The sequence below is a fragment of the Amblyomma americanum genome, chromosome 1 (assembly GCF_052857255.1).
Source record: "Amblyomma americanum isolate KBUSLIRL-KWMA chromosome 1, ASM5285725v1, whole genome shotgun sequence".
In the NCBI taxonomy this organism is placed as follows: domain Eukaryota; kingdom Metazoa; phylum Arthropoda; class Arachnida; order Ixodida; family Ixodidae; genus Amblyomma; species Amblyomma americanum.
The window spans coordinates 194,537,034-194,558,436 of NC_135497.1; the positions used below are offsets into that span (position 1 = coordinate 194,537,034).

The window sequence follows — 21,403 nt, forward strand, 5'->3', positions numbered from 1 at the left end:
GCCCTTTCGGGTAACGAAGTGGATTCCAAGACTTAGCAGGGGTGGCGAGAGTCAGATGAGCAGATTAAATTAGGAAGTTTGCAACGATATGCTGGCCGCAGGTTATGCAGGATAAGGTTATCTGAAGTTCACTGGGGGAGTCCTGTGTCCTGCAATAGCCAGTACGGTTGATGATGATGGGAAGAATTGATGCTGTTGTGATATCTTTCTCTTAACCACAATCTGGGACTTGCTTTGCACATACTTTGAGTGTTTCACTATTCACTTGTGAAAGTTGCACATACTTCTTTTTTTTTGTTAATTATGGGAATGGCTAAATGGCAAAAAGTTTGGGGCCATTTGTTTCTGCCGTGGTCACTGGTGCTTTCCAACTCAGATATGTCTGGCCATGAAAATCGCTGCTGACTTGGAATGCACTGGCTGCAAACCGTACACATGGACTTCTGTGGACTGAGCTAGTCCTTACCACAGGAAGCTGCTCAAATTCGTGCCTAAGATGTTAATTGCAGCTTCTTAAAGGATCAGAGTTTCCATCTCAATACAAGGTTTTCTTATTGGCATTAGAGCAGTGCTAACAGTGCCTCTCTTCTTTTGGCATGGTGAGTTAAAATAGCGTAAAAGTGTTCTTTTCTATAGCTTTTTTTGATAGGGTAGCAGGTTTTCATTTGTGATGGTCATGGTGCTGCTGAAAGATTGTAATGCTGAATGTAGAAGAGGCCTGCATCAGTGGAATAAGTGAAGTGAAATTGAAGCAGACTTTTTCACAAAACTTGCAAATGATTTATAGGAGTATATTTCACAATTCATTCGCTTAGCAACACAATCACTTATCATGTACGTGCGTATATTTTGGACAGCTCCTGGTTTTCTTCTGTGGTGTTTATGGTACATGGGTGCTGTCAATGATTGATCAGTCACCTGCAGGCAAACTAGTACTAATGTTTTCGCACAATTTTTCGGTCAGAAATATTGAGATGAACCTGCCAATAGCGGCCATTTTTTCCATAGTACAGGAAGAGTTAAAAACTGCTCAAAAACTGCAAACAGTGCAGTTGACTGACGTATGACTGTCTTCACATGACTACTTTGCATTGGAAGTTTACAGGCCCTGTGTAATAGCAGAAAAGTGAAGCTTTCTTCATGGTCTCAGTGTGCTGCCTAAGTATGAGACATGCATCCTAGGCCTTGGTGTGGGAACACTGCAGCGTACAGGTTGTTTTTCATTGCATGCCAATGCTACGATAGAATTTTGGTCATTAGTGGCGCTTGTGTCTTATGAACTCTTAATGCTGATATAGTCGTCCACTGACAGCTTGAACGCGGCTCTGTGCTGCCGCTTCGCGGAGCACCGCTCGCGGATCACATCCACGAGGCAACGCCTCCACGAGGGAGCACCTGGGGAGCTATTGTGCAGGTACGATGAGAGCTGTAGGAGAATGCTCCAGCACTGTCATCAGCTACAGCACGTCCCAGCTAGTAGTAGCTGCTGCCGATGCACTGTAGCAGACTACAAAGTCGGAGCACCCACCTATGGCTCTCACTGTGCCTGCGCAATAGTTCCCCAGGTGCCCGTGAGAGGCGCTCCACGGAACAGCGGCGGCGCAGAGCCGTGTTGAAGCTGGCAGTGGACGACCAGATGCTTGCATACCTGTAGGCATGACATGGGAAAGAGGCGATATGTTGAGACTGTGTTAGTTACCTAGCTAAATACGCATAGGATTGTGGAAGCATCTATTATCATATTATTATTCATTTTTTACTTTCTTTACCCCCTCAGTTCTTTGGCTTTGTGGCCATGATCCTGTATGGAGCGGATGCCTTCTTTAAGTACAAAGGCTGGAAGTCTGGAGAGCCTGCCCAGGGTGAGAGATCGGTGCCCAGTGCAGGGCTCGGAGCTTCAAACACTGTGTCGCCCACCAGCCCCAACTATCCCGCCTACTAACCATGCACGCTGCTAAGGCATGCACCCACACCTATGGCTAAGACCAGCCTGGTGAGTGTGGCACATTCCCCATATCCCTTCCGATTCACTTCTTGTTGCTGCCACCAGTGTGTATGCTCACATAGCGTTTTACTACTGATATGAATGTGCGTTAATGTTTAGCACTGCTAATTCTGGGCCTGTTGGTTTGAGCTCTTACAGTCTCAGACAATTTCGTGACTGTACTACTAATCTTCTAGCTCATTTGTGCATTATGAGATGCTGGCTATATTAAACACAAGTAGTAGCTTGTAAGTGGCAGAAGTCCTCATTTGTACATTCTCTTTGCCACTAATACATTTTGTGTGAAGTTGATTAATTTAGAACACTTTACACAGAGTTCAAAGCTGACTTGAAGGAACACCTAGTGGTCAAGTTTAACTTATGCTTACCCTTGTTATTGCTGGTAGCATCAATGTGAATAATAATAATAATACTAATAAACTAATTTCTTAATTTCATCTTCATGTAGATAGTAAAACTCTGTGCCGCTTAAAGGGACTCTGAAACATCTTCCGAGGAGAGGACATCAACTTGCTCAATCACTGTATTATGTTGTCATGAGCACCTGAGCCATCTAATTCACTTCTACAAGCAGCAGAAGACCCACAATCACGCGCGAAAGTTGGCGAGCTCTTCCCGGCGACTTTTTCATGCTCGCACCCTCCTCCGTCGCACGCACCTACGTATACATGTTGAGCGATGGCGGTTGGTTAGATTCTTTCAGACTTCAGACATCTACCATGGCCGCGGCCAATAAGCCGCGTAGCTCCGGCAAGTGAGGAAGCTCTCCGCCGGATGTGGGGCCGGCAGAAGAGCGCCGACCTTCCAGTGTGCAAAAAGGGAGAGGGAAAGGCGCAAAAACACTGAAATTCAAATTTTGACTACAGATAACTCTCTTTCTACTAAGCGCATTAAAAAAATCTTCCTGGACAATATTCGAGAAGCGGCATGCTTTCACAACCCGGGCATACCGCAACTTTATTAGAGCCTCTTTCTGAGCCCCTTTAAGCACAATTATGCTTGTGCGCGGCACAGGCAGCCACAGGATCGCGTGCCACTGCAACATAATACGTGAACTCTGTTATGCAATGAATAATCAAATCCAATCAATCTTGGCAGCCAAAAGGTGCAAAAACATTACTTTGCTTAGCATTTTGTGCAGCAGAAATCAATATAGTACTACATCGTAAACAAGAGAACAGTGAAATGACAGGAGAATGACTTTTTTTGAACATAGGAAACTCAAAATGTTTTCCGCAACATATTAAATGTGTTGCAGAAAATGTGCAATGCAACACATTTTATTTTTATTTCGTATTTGGCCTTTTTGAGTGAGTTTATTTTCAGCCTACCTTTGGTTTGCTGATTAAATAAAGAAGGAACATAGTAGACATGACATTTGTGCGCATCGTTTGCGTAAATTCGTGGTACTATAAAGTATCATGCTTTGTTACGTTGAACTTACATTTAGTTTATTATGAATCAATCTTCAAAATGATAAGGGTTAACATATATTACATAATTGTTTTACACTCATGATGTCCGTTATTTCTAAAAGATTGTTTTTAACAGTGCCATGCTGAATCACACCGTGACTTAAATCTTTCCTTACCGGGGGGGAAAATGACCGTTTTCTGAAGGTTTCAGTACATTTTTTTCTGTAAAAACTATTACATTCAAATTTCAATGTAATACCTGCAAACCAAGCAAAGCAAAGCTGCTTTCTAGGCATATAAGTTGAAACAATAAATTGCATGTTGTAACAAATTATTTTATTTGTTAAAAACGCAGATTTTAGGAAAGAAATTTAACAAAACTTTTAAAGACTCGCTTGTATTTAAAAAGGAAAAATGTAAAAACTTTTCTGAAATATGCGAAATGTTAGTTATTCTATTGGCCACTATCTGCAAAAAAATCAACTCTATCTTGAATAGTATTCTTGCTACAGAACAGTAATTGGAAACGCTATAGTTGTGCATCGGAGCGCGGCTGCCTGTGCTTCAGACCGGTTTCTGTTGTCACCGATGTCAAAACTGAATCATCTTCAGTATCATGCAGCATCTTCAGACTCATTGCTGCACGGGCGTCGATTAAATCACTCGCAGACGAAATGGAGTCGTAAAATTTGCGATGTTTTAGAGCGTGCAGCGCGCATGCAGAGGCTGCCAAGCGACTTAGACAGTATCGTGTCTTTGGAGTTTGTTAAAAAGTGCCGCTTTGCAGGGAAAAAAAAACATCAGAAATGAAACATCTGTTCCCCAACTACAAACCAGATGCATATCGTGCCTATAACAAGGAACACGGAAGGCTCCGAAGTCGAGTGGTGAAGTTGTCGTTCATGGGCAACATGGCAAACAATGAGTGCAGTTCCACGTCTTCGCAATGCTTTAAAAAGTGCCCCCCTCGCGGGACAAAAGAAAACTGCATCGGAAACGGAACTTCAGTTCCTTGGCTATAAACTATATCCGCAGCGTGGTCATAAGCAACGTGGAAGGTTCTGAAATCGGAGTGTGAAATGATTGTTAGCGGGTGTTAGCGGGCTAACAATGCTCAGTGGGCGCAGTAAGAAAAGAGTTAAGCTTTCTGCACATATCATTACTGTGCTGTTAATTTGTTTCTTTAAGGTCTCTGAACAGAAACCAGACAGTCTAACCTCATATGTTAATACTGATTCTCCAATTGATCAGTTGATTTATACACTATCTCAGTTAAACATTTGTGCATGATTTTATGTGGTACAGTGAGCAGTTACGGACCTTAAATTTTTACATACTATTTTTTGACAGCTGTACTGTATGGAAGTGGAATGCATGAGCAGTTAGTACAGCTCGCCATGTGCAGTAGTACTGGTCTTGACAAAAATAGTCTGGTATGTGCCCTGTGAAAACACATCAGTTTTGTTTTAGAACTTTAAAAAAATATGCAATTTTCTTGATCCCTTCCTTTCAGTACATTTCAATTGTTTGTTTCCTGTCACAATGATTTTTCGAGAGAAAGTGGTTTCTCTACTCTTGAATGACTAGCTGTGTTTATTGGATACCTGCTGATCATAAATCAAATGTTGGCTATTTGGACATTCGGGAATGAAAGGCAATTCACCTTTTGCCTGGGTAGATTGCGGCTAAGGAAATAGTTTCACAAATATGCTCTGCATGGGAAGCTATCCAGTTATGTCTTTTTGTGTAGTGTGAATTTCAGTCAATTTTGCACGCTTGAAACTTCTAGTGATTGCTGTCTGTAGCCCTGAGGAGTGCAATTTTAACACAAGATTGTACATGCATGTACAGCATTTATGCTTGTTTGACTCTAAATGTTCACATTAAGCTTCTACTTTACTAAAGACTGTGTACAATCTGTGGCTGAAATGACTGCCTTGTCTGATCAGTGATATGTTGATGGGGTCTGGGAATTAGATGCTCTGTATTTACCTTAGTTTACCTTTCAGACCTTTTTCAAAACTGTGATTTCAATTGATTAGATGGGGAAGCTTCTGTAGACATGTGCAAGTTTGCTTGCACTGACGACCTTATTTTGTACTTTGGAGTTCTGAAAGAAGTGTGGGTGTGGCAGGAACTCATGCATGCTTGGGTCGACTTATGCTTGTGTTTGTGCTGACTCTTGCATTGCTCTTGAAGAAGGGTATAAAAAATGCTGTCCTCAGCTGTCTAGCTGCTGATGGCTAGACAAACTGAAGCTCAAATTTTCTGGTAGGTGGCATTTGGTGCCCAGCTTTGGTTAATTCCGCACTTGACTGTAATGCTTGTCTTGTTCTTTGTCGAATATAAATCAAGGTACACCATTGTCTACGGCACTGCCACGTTACAGTAGCAGAATTTCAGCCAGGAAGGCAATACCTTTGCCAGAAGTTCATGGGAACCGACAAGGCTTGCGTGTTGGACATTTTGCCCTCCGAGCAACAAGCATTATTCTTGCTTTTTGTGCTGCAAAATTTTGCTTTCTTGTTCAAGTGTTGCTGCCGATAATCGTGTACCTTGTGTGTATATTAACAAAGTCAGGAAGTGCTCCACTCACACGTAGTATGAACCAAAACCTAGCATCAAATGCCAGCAAAATGTTAGTGAAGACTAGCCAGCATTTTAGCCTGGAGGGAATTTATACTTTCTTCCAAAGGCAGTGCTAAAGTTGTCTAGTGCATCTGTTACCGCAGACATAAGCATTCACGGGGGCATTAATTGATGGGCATTGTCTTCAAGTTGCATGAAAACTAGAGAACCCACAGTGCTACAAGCAAACAACGTAGGCATTGAGTTAAATTGAATTCAATGTTTACTCTTCTGCGTTAAATACAGGAAATAGGCCTTAAGCATAAAGCTACAAGGGTAGCTTGAGAGGTGCCCAAGGTCCATTAAAGCAAATAAAAAAAGCAGAGCAACGGAGCATGTGCATACTCACAGGCAAACATACATAGAGTACGAAGTACAGAGTAAAGAACTGCAAAATTTACGCTCATGAAAGAAGCACATAAAAAATGAGGAAACTATAAGTGACCAACAACTGTCTAACAGTATATAAGCCTTTTTGGCTTAAACATAATGAAAAATAGATACTCAAGGCAATGCTGATGTAGGCAAGGAAAAGAAAGACAGCTGCGTTGATGAAATATAGTTTAAAGTCCTTCATGGGTGCTATAAAAATAGTTGGGTTGTTATTCATACGTGATAAATCATTATAGCATTTAGTGCACCGAAGGCTCTGGTTGATATCCTCCATTGAGGAACATCCCATTCTTGTTTGCTTCTGGGGAGTTTTCAGCTTTAAAGTTTCCTAAAATAGTTTTCATTTGCAAGAGTAAAGCAGGTTCCATGGATTTGCCCTTTAGAAATCCAAATAGATAGTCAGTAAGGAATGTTTAGAAAGTAACTCATCTATTCTCTTAATTAGGACTTTTTTGGGTGCCTTTGAAAACACAGGGAGAATAGAAATCGGCTGATAATTTGTCAACTTTTTCTTATCACCTCCTTTGAAAATAACACACTTTTGCATGTTTCATTTCTACCGAAATAATACACGATGTGAGCGATAGATTAAAGTATAGCTTATATATGGCACTAACAAAACTGCAACAAACTTGATTTGCTTTGTCAGCCATTAAAATCAATACAACTTGCTGATTTTTGGTTCATTATGGCACTGAAAACTTCCTCACTGCCCTATAAATTGAAAATCATGTACAACACCATGTACAGCAGCAACATATACATCAAAGAAGTGCCAATTTAAAGATGAATAGCAACTAATATCGTCTAGAAACAATACAACTGGTATTGATAAAAATTACATATGCATAAAGTTTATAGAACGAAAAATTAAATTTTCAGAATTTGCAGTGAAACTTCTGCTTTTTGTGGTGTTTTCCAAAATATTTCCATGCATGGAGGCCTGCATTTTCACGTGTATAATGCAGCAGAAAACAGGTTTCTTACTGCCAACTTTTGCCCCTTGGTGGCTGTGAAAGGTGTAATTTTTGCTGCTGTGGCCCGTGGTTGTGTAAATGAAGTCCTTATTTAGCCTCTCTTCTAGAAGAAAGTTTCATCAGAACATGCACAATCTTAATAGAACCAAGCCTATTTAGGAGACTCTCAGGCAAAACCCAACATTCCGGAGTCTGGCTCTTTCATGATCGAGGGGTGTAGGGATGGGAGAGACCCCAGGTGAAAATTTGTTGATGGGAACCTACTGGTTTGTACTGGTTCGGCTGGAACCAGCAGGTTTCCTGCTGGTTGTACTGGTTTCAGCAGGGTGCTTACTGGTTTTCTTCTGGTTGTACTGGTTCCAGCAAGGCGTTTGTAATGGTTTTCTGCTGGTTGTACTGGTTCCAGCCAGGTGCTTACTGGTTTTCTGCTGGTTGTACTGGTTCCAGCAGGGTGTTTGTGATGGTTTTCTGCTGGTTGTACTGGTTCCAGCAGAGTGCTTACTGGTTTACTGCTGGTTGTACTGGTTCCAGCCAGGTGCTTACTGGTTTTCTGCTGGTTGTACTGGTTCCAGCAGGGTGTTTGTAATGGTTTTCTGCTGGTTGTACTGGTTCCAGCAGAGTGCTTACTGGTTTACTGCTGGTTGTACTGGTTCCAGCCAGGTGCTTACTGGTTTTCTGTTGGTTTCACTAATTCCAGCATCAGGACTTTTTGCTGTTCTTTTCGGAGGCCTTTTTCCTTTGTTTTCATGGTAGCAATATCCTTCAGCTAACAGAATTTTGCAGCTAAATCTATTCAACTGTGAGCGCTAAAATTGAATAAATAGTGTCAAAATTTAATGAGAGAGCTTTGTTTATTAACCATTCCCCGCACACACCTGTGGGAGACCCATCTTGAGGGGTATATAAGCATGAGGCAGGCCATATGGTATTAGAATGTGAGTACGTGTTACACTTGGAAGTTGTATGTATATTATAGGGCTGTTGCTATAGCTGCTTTTCAAGGGGGGTTTAAAGCTGTACTTGTGTTAATTCCTACTATGGGTAGATTTGCATGGCCCTGCAGGGTGAGTTTACTAGTTACCGTTGGTTTCGAGCGTTTTTTGCTCTTTCTTTTTGAGCATGCTTAACGTTTAGGAAGTTACTATTTGTTTTAAAGTTTCAGAAAATTTCAAAAATTAAAGGATATATTGCATGAATCATTTATCTACACAGAATTAAATGTAATGTTTCGGTGCTGTATGGAAGCTAATGGCCGCAGCACCTACTGGTTCCAGTAGCTACTGGGAATGTGCTAATAAACCAGTACTACTGGAACCAGTAGGATCCCAGCAGAAAACCAGCAGCAAATTTTCACTTGGGACTCGGTTTAAAATAGTGCCTTGCCTGCGTGTACAGTGGGATTCGTGTTCTCCTGGCTCATGATCTTCACCCATTCATGCGGCTTAAGCACAGTGCTTAAGACCAGGAGCCAAGTGATCTCAAGAACTCGGCTATGCACACAGGCAAGGTAGCAGGAAGGAGCCAAGCCGACCCCAAAACATGGGATTCTATTTTTTTTGGGTCCTTTCATACAAGATCTTCTGGTATAGGGAGGCATTGAAACTTCCAAAAGCTGATTGAGCAACTCGAAAGAGATCTCCCTCGAGTTCCTCAATCAGCTTTTGCAAGTTCCTCAGCTAGCTTCCTTTTCTTCCAAGGTAGCTGGTCTCATCTTTATCAGAAAAAAACTCATGTGACAAACTGCTTTATTCTTCAAAAAAAAAATGAGCAGCTTCTGCCACCATTTCACTGCCTTCCCTTCAAACCCATAGTTGATGCTGCCTTCTTCATCATCATCATCTGCCTGACTATGACCACTGCAGGGCAAAGGCCTCTCCCATGTCTCTCCAATTAACCCTGTCCTTTGCCAGCTGCATCCACCCGATCCCCGCAAACTTCTTAATCTCATCCGCCCACCTAACTTTCTGCCGCCCCCTGCTATGCTTGCTTTCTCTTGAAATCCACTCCGTTACTCTTAAGGACCAGTGGTTATCTTGCCTTAGCATTATATGCCCTGCCCAAGCCAATCTCTTCCTCTTGATTTCGTCCAGGATGTCATTAACCCACGTTGTTCCCTCACCCACTCTGCCCTCTTCCTGTCTCTTAACGTTACACCTATTATTTTTCTTTCCATAGCTCGCTGCTTTGTCCTTAACTTAAGCTGAACCCTTTTTGTTAGCCTCCATGTTTCTGCCCCATAGCTGATGCCTTAGTTGTGGTCAGCTCCCCACTGCCATTGGTCTCTATTGCATCCCCTTCACTGCCTCTTTAGGAACTTTACAGATGGTGAAAATCCTTTTCCTGACAAAGAAACAGAATTTGTTCTTTGCAGCAGTCATCACCACCTTATTATAGTGGCATCTTTCATAATAGTGCTGAAATCATGGCCATATTTTCCTGCTCTGCATCTGTGAATGATGTCTCATGGTCATTTTCTTTAGGGGCTTCACTCAAGTGTAAAATAAAAAATGGGGCTACAATTGAGAGTACCTTTGAAAGAATTGCTGTTGAAATAGAAGGGGAAAAAAATTCAGTTAAAGAAAAGACCCAGTGAAAATGCATCAAGTGTCTTTTCAGGGGATGCTCAGCCAATGAAAAAAATACTGGTCTGTGCTGTTGTGCATTGCTTATCACATGCTCGTAAAGAGTTCATTGTTGATGTGTAATAGAGGAAGTACATTGTCTTTTATTTGAAAGCAGGTGTAGATCCAAATGCTGTTGCTCAGAGCAGTATATTTGCAGTGAGGAAGCCACATTTAAGCCACATTTTATGTTGAGATGTTAATTAGCCAGCTCTCCTTTTTTTGCAGAGTGAAGGGGTGGTGCCAAGAGGAACCCAGTGAGTCTTGCATTCGACACTGAAACGGCCACCAGGGTGTCAGTGATGGGAGGCAGCTGCTGCAATGGAAAAACCAAAAGGGAAGAAGGGAGTGGCACTCGTCATATCTTTGTTCAGTTTTTCTGTGTGAACATTTCTTTTCATGTGCTCATGTCTGTAAGTTTTCTAAGGATTTTGTGCCAGGAGAGAAAATTAAGTTAACTGCTTGCAACTTTTTGGGGTGTGTATTGCTAGAGGTGAAACCCCTGCTCTTCTTAGTAGTGATTTGGTGATTCCTCATTCTTGTTGCGAAAAGACCTTGGTTTCTGCGAGCAAACAGAGCAGTTTTGGGAGGCTGTTATCCATTTTTTTTCTTTCTTCTAATGAAAAGTACCAAAGTATATTTTTATTTCTGCCGCAGGGCATTGTGTAATGTTTATTTAAAGCCTTGCATTCAGGAAGAAAGGTTGTGCTTAGCACCAATGTGGGAAGCTGCCTTTTTAGGTGCAAGGAAGCACTTCTGTTTTTTTATGTGATCATGTGTGAATTGCTTCTTTGTGCACACTTTGTTAGCACCGGTACAACAGAAAATTACCACTGGAGTTGATTGCTATATGTTTAAAAGGTAATGACTTAATGCTTAAACAAAGCATCATTCTCCAAGGTAGCACTGCTTGGTGGGCAAAAGGCTGGCATCAATTATATTAGTCTACACTTGGGTAATTGACTTCCCATGCTTTCTTAATGGGCAGCACACATGGAGATTTACATGAGGCATATTTATTTTGTCACATAGTAGACTGCCTTGATGTGAAAACAAGAGCTAGTGGCATCGCAGATTTCAAACTCTGCTAGGTTGTTGTCCATTTCTTGTTTCTATTGCAAAGGTGCTGTGCAGTCCTGGTACAATGCTTTGCATCCAATTAGCATATGTTTTATGTGTTGCACACATGCTGCTACCAGCCCGAACTGAGCCTGCAGATTTGCAGCTTCAGGTGTTTCAAGTCCTGGTACAATGCTTTGCATCCAATTAGCATATGTTTTATGTGTTGCACACATGCTGCTACCAGCCCGAACTGAGCCTGCAGATTTGCAGCTCCAGGTGTTTCACTATGTTTGCACTATTGTTTATTTAACCTTGTTCAGTCCTGCAGCAAGCATGGCCTTGAATTGACTTGTACAGTCCTCCACTCTGGCGCTCTCATGTAGTACAAAAGCATCAGCTCAAGTTTTTGCCATTGCACCGAGTGTCCTCCTTGTAAGTTGTCCATGTGGGCAGTATGTGACTGTTTTCACTGCTTTGCACTGTTGCGCACTCTTTGTTTGAGAGACCTAGATGTTATTGGAAGTATGCTTATATAACCTCCACACATTTACAAAAGCTGATTGAGCACACAGACACTGTCCTTTCAGTGCTGTATTCCTCCTGTGGAAATTATATGCACTGTGTAGTTTGTGCTGTGCCTGCTGTGTCATTATAGTGTTATCATTGTCTCATAAGTGTATTGTTACCCTTGCCCTTCTTCTTTGATCGAAATGAAACTGCACTTTGTGCATCCACTCTGTGACAGTCTCTAAGGCCTGCCTCCTGCAGGGCACTTTGCAGCTTAGCACATGCTGCATTCTATGTACAAATGGCCACCACTGACGGGCACAACACATGAACGCTGAAGTAGGCCTTGAACATGATTTCTGTTATTGTGCGACTTGCGATGGGCAGTGTGTTATTTCTATAAACAGATATAGCATCGAGAAATTGCATCATGTGGCAAAGCAGTTGCATTCAGTTTTCATTGTCCTCCTATTATTGCACTGTTTTCCAGCCTGTGTTTCTTTGTTAACTTGTCAGGATTGTAGGACGTGGTCACTTGAACTAGACTACTTTTTATTCCTTTTAGTTATCTGCACATATTTTTTATTCTTCATACAAGAGTGGAGATGGTTAGTGTGGTGTGGGTAGTGATCTAGGTTAGTGTGTACAAATTTATCCTGCCACTGTCATGAAGTTTCGTGACAAATGAGGCTTGTTTTTGTCCTTTCCTGCAGTTGTTTTGTTTCCTTGACAGCATTTCTTATCCTATTGTTGCACAGAGGGATTTGCAGCTGAGGCTTGGTTTTGGTTATTACCATTGCGCAACCTTATGAACTGTTTTGTGTCCTGCCAAGGCGTCCTGCTAAATTCTTGCTCTTACTGTTGTGTGCAGACGCCTTGAGCATGTTGGTTGTTGACTGAATTGTGCCATAACACATTTAGTACCCCACAACTCGACTGGATTGTTGGAGTAAGGGTGAACACAAACTAGCCGCATAAGTGGCAGGGGCAGGGCGGGGTTAATGTGACTCGTATCTAGGAAATGTTTTGTTTGGAATACTGCAGAGCTGAATCTCTCTCGCTGAACAACCTGCTCTCTCATTTGCACTTGTTCCCAAACTGCACAGTCATCTGCCTTCCTTTTGGCCTGTTGTAGTTGTGCCAGGCCTGCAAGCAACGCACATACCAAACCCGCTTTGTCTGTGTTAGATCAGAGCATTTATCATTTATTGTTGTCAATACATGTGGATGACAACTGTGTATACATCCGATGGCATCTGGAATGGCCAGGGGGTTGAAGGGGTGTCTACATATATGTAGTTTTTTCTGGTAAAGGCGTTGTCATGTGTAAACCACTGCCAAATGGGTGGGAATGTATTTGTGCGTGTGTGTGTGTGTGTGCATGCTTGGACACAATGTTGGAGAAAGAATCCACATTACTTGGGGCACGAAGGTAACATCGAAGATATTTCCAGTCACCTGCTGTTCCACATGCTCTTTAAAGGGGTCCTGAAACACCTTTTTTTTTTCAATCTTTAAAAAATCTTCTGAATGTGAAGATTGCACAACCGCTTGTGAAAGCTACCGCCACAATTTTGCAAAGGCGATGTGTATAAGTGGAGTTATCAACAGTAAAAAAAAAATTGCCCCTCAGTTACAAGTAGCACTTTGAGATGTTTGCAATGCCTAACTCAAAAGACGCACTATGTGGTGCAAATTTTTTTTTTGTTCTCTTGCACATGTTAACTGGTGACTGTGATGTAGACCTCCTGCACGTTTGCAAACAAACGAGGTGGCGCTGCAGTCGCTAGCGGGCTCGAGGTAGGCAAAAGGCCAGGGAGTGGCTTTGCAAAGAGGTGCTGAGCGCGGGCTTTAAAGGCTTGTAGGCGCATTTTCAGTTTCTGCGAATCACAGCAATAGTTGATACTTTCAACTTAGCAATTTCTCGAAGTACACGAGCTCGCGTTTGCCACGCGCAGCGTATTCAGAGAAATTGTTCACCACTGTGTATTTGATATATGGTTAGTAGTAAACAGAAAGCGCTTCTGCCGTTGATTTCTACGCTAGGCATTGAATAAAATAAGTTTTTGACACTCTGCACTTGCCGGAATGATTTTACTTTGGGACAGTAGTGAGTGGAAGCGCTGGCGTTGTTTCGGCGGAGCAGACGTGCGCTCACCATCTGTTGACACACGTGTCGCGCTGTGCGAAAAGTGGGGACAGCACCGTGTCCCCGATCTCCCCTGTCTCGTTTAAGTGCTGTTTTTAGCCACAGGATCACGCACAAGCCAGGCCGACTTCTCTCTCCCCTTGTTAAACTGGTCGATTTGGTGAAAATTTTTGACTTTTGGAATTATTTTCTTTCCTAGCCCTGGGGTCTTCTGTTTCATGACGAAAAATTATAGCAAAATATTCAGTAGAAATTTATAAATTACGCTTTCTAGATGTGTGGTCGTTGAAAATTGTGAGGTAATTTCTTTGATTTCTTTGAAGCTTTCTTTGAGTTCAGTGCCGCATTTCTTTGACCAAAGCGCAAGCGAAGAGTCCAAAAACGAGGGAATAAACGTTACAGTTCGTTTTCTGACCTTTCACATTTTCTGCGATTGGCATCACTCGCACCTTCATAATTTCGTAATGCATGAAAATAGAATGATTCTATTTGTTGCAAACGAATCCTGAGACATTGAGGAGTGTACTAAATCTCTAGATCTTTTTTCCTACACATGCAGTACCATGTTATTTTTGTAAGAAACTTTTCATTTAGCTATGCATGCATAAGTAATGATCATCTAAAAAAAAACTAATACCGTCATCATAGAGAACAGGGCTTTATGAACATGCTGGCATAAAAAAATTGGCACACTTTCTATTCAATTATTTAAGACCTTGGGGTGACTTGACGAGGGTGTTAATGTAATTACCCAAGAACTGCAATAGGTATAGCCAAAAATAAAACTCATTACTGAAACTAGTGTCTCAATTTCATATTTGCAGCAAATTTAGTTACATATCACGTGCATAAATAACGAAAACGCATTTAATTGCCGCGTTCCCTCTCAATCTCGCCACGTGTCTGTTAATAGCACGCCTGCGGCTGCTTCTTTCCAAACAAGCTTCGCGATCATGTACTACCTCATGAAACATGACACATGCATGATGCAATGAAAAAGCATATGAAACAATGAAATGAACGGCGGCGCAACAAGGACACTAACAAGAAAGAGACACCACAAGTGTCCTTGTTGCGCCTTTGTTCATTTCATCATGCACCAACTCGCCCCTCAGGCCGTTATTCTGAAGGCGTTTAGCACACTTAAGGTATGCTATTTTAAGCATGCCAACGTCACCGCGCAAGATTGACACAACTTACCAGGCTTCTTTCTACTCGAATCAAATAATAATTACGTCGGTCATATTAAGAAACACTTTCAAGTAAATATATTAAATGCCATAAAATGCGCCATTAAAACATGCTGTGCTATTAACAAAAGAACGCATTCCTTGGGGGCGAGTGAACCGGCCGGCGCCCCGTGCACACCGGCTCAAGGTGATAAATAAGTGTGCAGCTACATATGTGCCTTTTTTTCCTTGCACAGTTATAAGCATACTATGCTGATGTTCAGGTGAATGAACGCAGTAACTTGCATGCTATTAAGCACATTGAGTGGCAGTGCCGATCGATTCCCAGACTTCGTGCTTTACTACTGCGGCCCATTCCCTGTTAGCCAGTTTCCTAATGCAGTATTTATCTGCGAGAAACTTATCGAGGCTAATTTAAATTTCCTTTTATGTTACTACGCGGACCCAACAGTGATGCAGCTGGTCAATACATGCTGCTTCTGCAGTGCACAGGCATGATGCAGCCGCCGGTAGCTGCGGCAGCTGCGGTAGGCACGGGCAGGTGGAACCTGTTTTGCCTACTGTGTGAAAGTCACTGCTGATAGCGGCGCCACTGCATCTTCGTGACGTTGCGGGGTGGAGGAGGTCTATAGGCTGGCAGCTTGCTGTGTCTGCTTTGCCCACTTTCAGTGCTGTTGTGCTCCCATTGGAACCTGCTGTTCGTGATGCTGAGAAAATATAGCTAACAGCTGCCACCTGTTCGCCATGATGTGCAAGAAGCAGAAATGACTTTTACGAAACGTGTGGGACCGATTAATACTATGAAGTCTAGCAGCATCTCCAAACCAGTACATTTCACCAAGTCTGATACTGGTATACCAAATTTGCTGCAGATTCAGACCAACTGCAGTCAACAGCAAGCAATCTTTGATGCAATATTTGTGATCCTCTTCTACGTGTAAGGCATCTGTAATTGGCTCCACTTTTCATAAGTTCACAATTCGGTGGTTGGGCTTATTTACCATTTTCAAAGAGTGCTTCAGGGCCCCTCTAATGTAGTTTTTCAATGCCAAAGGAATAAGCTTACATTTATGTCCCCATTTGTGAGCTTGTTGCACAGTGTGCTCTTGCATGGTTGCAGTTTTGTCAGTCAGCTTATTTTACTCCACGTTTTATGTGTGTATTTGACATTTATCAAATCTAATTACTGCAAGAAAAATATTGGGTCATGCATAGAGTTTCATGCTTTTCTGTCACTTTTTATGTTCTTAAGTACTAGGCTGGCTTGCATAAACAACCTTAGTAGCACGAATTGTTAGAATGCTGCCTTGACATGGCCTTTTAAAGGTACAGCACCAATGCTAGTGTCTACCATAGGCCTTGGTTCCACAACATACACATGGCAACGAATTATTAGAAAATTGTTAGAACATTATGTCTCCCTTATTCAGACAACATCCCAGGAACAATTTTGCAACCTATGCACAATTTTACCTGTGTACACTGTTTGTAAAATTAAAGTGTCAATGTAGGGTTGGGCCTGCCATTTGAGTATGAGAATTAAAAAAAAATTTCAAGGGATTTTTGTTTTGTTGAAGCTTACTGGTGCAGAAATGCATTCTGCTGACATCTTTTGCAAGGCTGTGCAACATTTTACTGAACACTGTGTGAGGTTGCACTCAGCATGCATTATTCCTTGAGACATTATACATTGTTTCGCATGCAAAAAGCGAAGTTTTCAGTTTACGTCACCTACACATAGCATCCACAGCAGGCACCAGTAATGGACTACTGTGTTTGTTACTAACACATTTACTCATTTCACTTCACCACCCACCTTTTCTCTTTTTTTTTTTCACTGAACTTAAACTTACAAAGCAGAGGCTCTCGCATAAAAATTTGGCCGCTTGCAGGCACCTGCACGTTGTCCTTCTGTGGCTCTGTTAGCTGCCACTAGAATTTCTGGATAAGTTTAGAGCAGCGCATTCCTTTTCCCCATGCCACCTCGGCTTGTAAAAAACATGGCTGCAGTGGCCTAATGTTGCCAAAAACACAAACACAATCATTTGCAGGGACTTCTCATGGAAAAATGGGCTTCCAAAGCCTCTGGGCTTTCCTCTTAGGCCCCATAAATGTGCAAGGTGTTGCTTCAGTGAGATACGAAAATTGTTTCCCGTTTATTCTGAGTGTCCATTTACGTTATCTCTGAAGTTAGCTGTGTTCATTATGCAAAAGTTTAATTTATCACTTGTAATAACGACATTGGGAGGGTGCACACGCACAGGGAGCTACAGATGCGATTGCAGTGCTGAGAACGTCTGTCAGGGGCAGCTATGAAGCTTACGGTTCCGAGTGGGGATCGTGGTACTCAGAAAATTTTACCAGTGACTCTAGCTGCCACAGTGATCCTGTGCCATCTTTCGGACAGTCCTTAAACTTGGTGATCCATTATTTGGTGCACATTCTGCAGATGGCAGCACTGTGCCTGCGGTGCACAGTTTTAAATATAAAGTTTTTGATATCTTCAGTGTTGCTCATTATCTTTTCCACAGATCCTGTCAAAATGAGCAATGGCTCTGGTTGAAACTGGACACTTTTTTTCATCCGTGAAGGTGGAGGCCAAGAGGGCATTTTTCCGTTCAGATTCTAAGAAGTACCAGCAGACAACATAGACTATGTTACACTTTTACAGTACATATAGTGCTCACCATTCTTTGATTCAAGCAAATGCCCTGCACACATGCTTATTTGCTTGCCATAAAGGGCCTACCAAATAGTGCCACTGGAGGATTGAGAGTGAGAGACAGTCTAAAAGAATTTTGGTTCTGTTAATGCAAATGGATAGATTTCCTTAAAAGTTCCTTTACTTCATGTATAGTTAGGGCTTGTTAATAATGACACTGGTTCCTGAGCAAAACTGCCTGTAATAATGAATTGTTAAGAGATACAAAAAATAACGAAATACTTTCATTGATTACGGTTTGCTTATGTGCATAACCATGTGCAGTGAAGTGGAAATTGTGCAGAACTTTTGGAGCTTCAAGTGCACTATTCTGGCTTTTACTACGTTAAAAAATGCAGCGAAGTTTTAAGCGTCTAGTGGCGTGGGAGATGTCGCATGACGTCTCTCCTACTACGATTGTTTGCATGCCACAAACCGCTGGTACATGTCTGTGCCCAGTTGGCAGATGGTGGCTGAACACGGTTTTCAGTGTAGCAGACGGCACAAAGAGAACCTCCTTTGCTGTTGTCTTTAGTTGTCACCAGTAGACAGGTCTCTGTTTCTAGGCACTTTCACAATGCATGCAGGATATACAGGCGCTTTGTTCCAGGCACTTCATTTCTGTTTTAAGTGTCACTATGGCAGAGCTATTTCCAGGTGCAATCTCAAGACTAATCCTGTGTGCAGCCAGCAACCACCTCAGCAGTAAGCTTACTTCACAGCCATTCATGCAATACGGCAAATAGAAAGGCATGACTACTTGTCACCTTCGCACTATAAAGCATGAAACCACAGGACAAAAAAAAAACGGGCACATACACTTTTGCGCTGCTTTTGGCTTGTGTTCTGCATTCAGATGACTTGAAAGAAAACATCTGGTTGGGATGGATAAGGTGTTAAGCTCATTGTTGTTCGTATTAACATGACACAAATACATGGGACGCAGTTAGCTCTGCATTTTCACCTTGTTCGCTGTCCACAGAGTGAGTTTTCATATTAATGATGGGTGAATACATTGAAAAAATTTGGTCCTCAGATGTACTGTCCAATATTCAAGTTGCTGATAGTAACAAGGGTCACATTAATGATGTACGACTGTATGTGTTTACTCTAACAGCAAAACCAAAGCCTGTGACATAGTGCTGAAAATATGGTGTGCTGAAGGAATTGCATGTTACTGAAGTTTGCTATATGCTGCACTGCACAGCTTTGCACATTTTCTTGCAAGTTATTAAAATGTTAATGAATGTTGCAGATGTTAACTCCAGGTGACCTTTGTACAGATTATTGTGATGTGACTAAACAGTCTGCAGTGTCTAATGACCTCACACTGCAGCATTGTTCTGGCAACAGTTCGTGCTACTAGGGAAACAATTATATTTGTTTGAGCTGTTAAAAGGACCCTTGCTTGATTTTATACATTGTGTCCCTAGGGGCGTAGCCAGAGGGAAGGCATGAGCTCTTTAGGTTATAACCCTCGTGCTCCTTTCAAAATGTAGTGGATCCCACTTACAAAAAGCACTTTTCCTCATGTCGTCCACCTTGCCCCTTCCCCCATGTACACATATTACCTCCCTCCCCTCCACCAGAAAGAAAAGAGAAAAATGTTGGCTACGTCACTGGCATTCCTGACAATTTTATTTTAGTAGTATCGAAGTTGGTTTTAGAAGTAATGCAAGCTAATATAATGTTCAGTTTAGAAAAAGAAAAACTTCAACTCTTGCTGTATTGCCTTTTTATAGTTTGAAAGGTAAGACTGCTTTGCATTTTTTTTCTTTGCTTTGTCTTCAAATGAGCCTTGGTCTGATATGAAGAAATGCAGGTGTAACAGGTGCGACGGTTGTGTACCTTTTAAGCTCACTGGATAGTGCTGTAATCCTGGAAAAGAAAACTCCAGGTATAGTCGACTGCGCTGCAGTCTGTCGTCCCTTGTGCTTTGCTTTTTTCCAGGATGTCTATCTATCGATCGGGCCTATCCATCCATACATGCGTACACATATATACATATATGTGGTTATGACATATAAACTGTTTATCGCTTCAATGTTGTTGTCAGAGTTTTTCATTTGTGTCACATCCACTTTGTTTTTGTCATCGTAGCTGTGGTCACACTTGTAGCACGTAAATGTTGCAGAAGCATCTGATCTGCGCTGTGTACATGTTTCAAAAGCACTTGTATAGAACAATGTTGTACTGAATGATTCTCAACTAACGATAGAAAACAGCATATTTGAAAATGGCTTTTGTTGTCATGTGTTATTTGTTCTCGCATGGTGCAGTTAGTTGCACACCTTTTTCTTCTTTCATGCCTCCATAAAAACTAACGGACTGTATGGCTTTTATAGCTGAATTGCCTAATTTCTACTTGGCTATAAACTGACTCATATGCTACCCAATGTTATCCAGAGAAAACTAGGCTTTTAAAAACATACAGGTCCAATATACTGCTTCTAAGGAGATGCATTCAAGGGCATGTCAGATGACAGCAAATAAAAGTTGAGTAAACTATGAGTCTATAGATCTCATGTGAACCTGTGTTTGTGCAAACATGCTTTTGCACATTTCACCTTGTTCACATATGAGAGTTGCTGCGTGTGAAGAACTGTACAGCACTGCTGTTGTCATTCGTTGCAGTGCAATCTACTGTCAGTGCGCACTACAGTTGTATTACCTGCTGCTCACCCCAGGTGTGCTTTCAGACAAATGCCACAGCAGTACTGTGGCATTTAATCATGCATCAACATATATGATGTAGATGCAGCGGCTGCTTGGTGTCAACAGACCTTGATTTAAACAGCATTGCCTTGCAGACACTTGGAGCATAGGCCTGGAGTTTCTCTGAAGAATGAGATGCTGGCCAGCAACTTGTTGCAATAAAAGTGAGTCTACAAAGGGCCATTACTCGAACGCGGTACGTAACATGACAAGTTTGTTGAAACTCATTCCCGTTGCCTTCATTGCGAAGGTTTAGATGCCATGTGGTTATTTGGGCCGCTGGCTATGGTCCTGCAGGGACCGTGCCGTAGGCGACAAAGAAAATGATGCTGCAGGGATGTCCTTCCTCTAAATTAAACGCCAAATATTTCGATGTTTTTTCTTAGGAATGGGAATAATGCGCAGGACAATAGTGTAATGAGTCGCGACACAGAATTCACCTATTCTGGCTAAATAATAATTTTTTTTTTGGGCCATTTCGGTTTCAACAGTCCAACATCAGCTATCACGTCACAGACGAGTCATGTGAGTCAAGCAGAAACCGATATAGGGAACCTGCACTGGAGTTTCCCTGCCTACCACTAGCGGCCATCACTGCACTGTGTGGTAGGACGAAGGCAGCTACCACGGCTAGAAGTGTGGAAGGGCATGCTAAAAAACTCCAAAGCCATCGGCGTACCCCAGTGTTTGCAAGTACCACATTGAAAAGGGCTTTGATAAGAATGTTTTCTACTTGGTTCCATCGTGGCCACGCGAATAAAAGTGGCTGCAGAGATGAATTTCGGCAATTGGACAAGTAAGGCAAATCAGCATGCGGCTCATTTGTTTGTTGCTTTGTCGTCCAAACTTTAATTTGCTGACCGCAATGTGGCTTTGCCTGGCATTGCGCATGTAAGGTAACATGATCACTCACTGTGCAGACCAGACCACAAACTCTGCAAGCCAGTGGCTGACGCCCGAAGGAGCATGTATTTTGTCGGCAATGCCAAGCGACTTAATGCACCACCCGGCATCTGTCGACAATTTTTACCGCTTTATAC

The 21,403-nt window shown here is 42.1% G+C and overlaps 1 protein-coding gene across 2 annotated transcripts in view; it reads left to right on the top strand.

Moving 5' to 3' along the window:
* The window catches only part of LOC144114436 (plasmolipin-like), a 64,308-nt gene extending 44,140 nt beyond the window's left edge, over nucleotides 1–20,168 (top strand). Inside the window, exons 5-6 of one of the 2 annotated variants that reach the window (XM_077648176.1) lie at nucleotides 1,778–1,993; nucleotides 10,268–20,168. In XM_077648176.1, the coding sequence (XP_077504302.1) occupies nucleotides 1,778–1,942 (165 nt within the window). In that variant the 3' untranslated portion in view covers nucleotides 1,943–1,993; nucleotides 10,268–20,168. The remainder of the gene's footprint in view (nucleotides 1–1,777; nucleotides 1,994–10,267) is intronic. The other variant, XM_077648177.1, reaches the window with a different exon arrangement.
* Nucleotides 20,169–21,403: the final 1,235 nt, after the last annotated feature.